Below are 2,382 nucleotides of genomic sequence, written 5' to 3' on the forward strand. Positions count from 1 at the left end.
ACCTTGACAATGCACAGTAGTAGTCACAGCCTACTATTTTCAATTGTGCCAAATGCTAGCAATTAAAGGTCAAAAATGAACTTGGGACTGATTGATAAAATGTACCCAGAAACCGATCAATAAAAACTGTGTCGCAAGACTGAAAAGCGTTTTTCCCTGTCTCCTTCACAGATTGGCTTTCTTTTCTGTAATATTAAACTGTATTACGAATGTCTTCAAGCTTTGGTAACACACCTTTTAAATGTCAGTAGTTTACTTCTACCTGGAAAACAATTGTATCTAACTTTATTATCTGGGAAAGGAAAACAGCCAGTACTGTAATTCACCATTTCAAAATGCTTCTTTCTGAAATTTATTTTTAGTTAACAGCAACAATAACACCAATAAGAGCATCCATATCCTAACGGTGAGGAGTTGCATGACAGCTTTCAGCAGACATACGACAATAATCTCTGTCACCGACACGCCAGCCTACCTGATGCACCAATTGGAGAGGTAGCTGGGGTCATGCTATGGACATTTAGGCCTAGACTATGGGATGGCCCGGGGGCTGGAGCTACTACAGGTGGTCCTGGCGGCGTCTCTCTCTGTGGCGACGTAAGCGGCGTAGTGGGTTGGGAAGATGGTCCACCAGCCAACCGAGCAAGCCGCCTTCGACGAATCTGCACAAAGGAAATAAAATAACAACAAATAAATAAACTTGCTTGCACGTACATATGGGCACGCACTCTGTGGTTGCCCTTTGGCCCTCCTGCCAGCGCAGGTGTTCACTCCTGCCAAACTGCAAACATAGCGGCTTTACTCGATAACCAGCTAAGCACAGCCCAGTCTTACTGCCACTTCTCTAAGGCAACACCAAGGTACCCCTGATGTTTAAATTTTATGTATGCATTTCCTGCCTTGGAAAACCGTTTGCACTGGAGAATACAGCATCTGTCCCTCCAACAGCTCTGTAAGACACGTTTAACATTTACCGCTGAGCAATTTCAAAACCTGTAACACTCCTCCCCATTTATTTTGGCATTTGCTAAAACAAACTGCATTAATCTGATAAAAGGGACAATATGAACATGACCTTTGCCTTAATTTCACACCATATGAAACTAATAAAAACACCCACACTAAAGAAGATCCAGCTGAAAGATATTAAGAGGACCACTCTGCAAGCTAATCTGAAACAGACCTGCAGCAATAAAAGCGTACAACTCGCCTGCCGGACAGAAGCACCTTGAGAAGTACAGACATCCTCTCATCTTCCACAGACATTCCACCATACAGAATTTAAAACACCATTTTTCATGTTGCTAGTAAGACAGAGAAGCATCTGACTTCAAAATCCAACTTCAGAAAGTGTTATGAACCTATTTATTAGATGTAGTATGTGACCACATCACATTAATATTCTACATGAGAAACAAATGGACAAAATAAAACCCATAAATTACAAGTGGTTCAAGTGAAACCTGAGGCCCAAATGGAAAACAGGAAAGAAAACATTTATTATCACAGGCTGTCTCAGAGGATCTGTTCCCAAAGCTTACTCCTTCACCTCGAAATAGGCCCAGTACAAAATAAAAGTATCATATTTAAGAGTGGCCACTCCCTGCAAAAATAAGCAATTCATGTTATTCCCTCTTTGCGTGATGACACTTAAGCATCGCATCCAGTGTACCAGTTTTCATTTCTGCTCATAATCCTAAAGAACTGCCAAGCAAGTGAAAAAGCGAACAAAAGATCTGTGTCAAGTCAATGTCTACACCACGTTACCATCGTCGTTAACGGCCCCCGAAACCTACTCCAACAGGAAAAACAGATCAAATCAAATCAGACTTCAAAAATGAGGGAAAACAGTGTCTGGAACTGCATCACCCTCCATGACAGGTGTCACTACATGAACGTGGAAGGCAGTTAGGAATACTTTTTTTTCATCAAGACACAAAAAAAAAAAAAGGCTACGATTAGAATGTCTTAATCCCTTGTCAAGCAAAACAGGGGAGCTTATTGCATAGATAAATTGTTTAGATTTGCCCTAAGTAGAAGCTGTATATATTAGGATCTCCAAATAGTTTATTTGGTTTTTTAATTCTTAATTTTTCTCCACTTCTATTTCCCACCTTAATTTTTCAGCTGTTGTTTACCTGAAAAACCCACAGAACTGCCGCACCGCTCTGAGGCACACCGGCCAGACGCCAGGGACGTGGCCCCATAGCACTTCTCCCAAATGAATCCAAATGAAGTGCTCAAGCTCAAAGCTACACCAAAAAGATTATCAGTAAAACCACCCAGCTGAATTGAAATCTCTTTGAATTAGGAAACTGAATTAAAGTTTTAAAAGCTGCTTCCTTACTGTTCAACTGATCAATAACCAACTTTTTCGGATAA

General features: G+C 40.9%; 1 protein-coding gene across 3 annotated transcripts in view; it reads right to left on the bottom strand.

Moving 5' to 3' along the window:
- Nucleotides 1–2,382, bottom strand: part of UBE4B (ubiquitination factor E4B) — a 40,564-nt gene that overhangs the window by 34,256 nt on the left and 3,926 nt on the right. For 2 of the 3 annotated variants that reach the window (XM_037380210.1, XM_037380214.1), the window contains exon 2: nucleotides 476–662. In XM_037380210.1, the coding sequence (XP_037236107.1) occupies nucleotides 476–662 (187 nt within the window). Of the gene's footprint in view, nucleotides 1–2; nucleotides 237–475; nucleotides 663–2,382 lie in introns of those variants that run through there. The other variant, XM_037380213.1, reaches the window with a different exon arrangement.

The sequence above is a fragment of the Falco rusticolus genome, chromosome 3 (genome assembly GCF_015220075.1).
Source record: "Falco rusticolus isolate bFalRus1 chromosome 3, bFalRus1.pri, whole genome shotgun sequence".
NCBI lineage: Eukaryota > Metazoa > Chordata > Aves > Falconiformes > Falconidae > Falco > Falco rusticolus.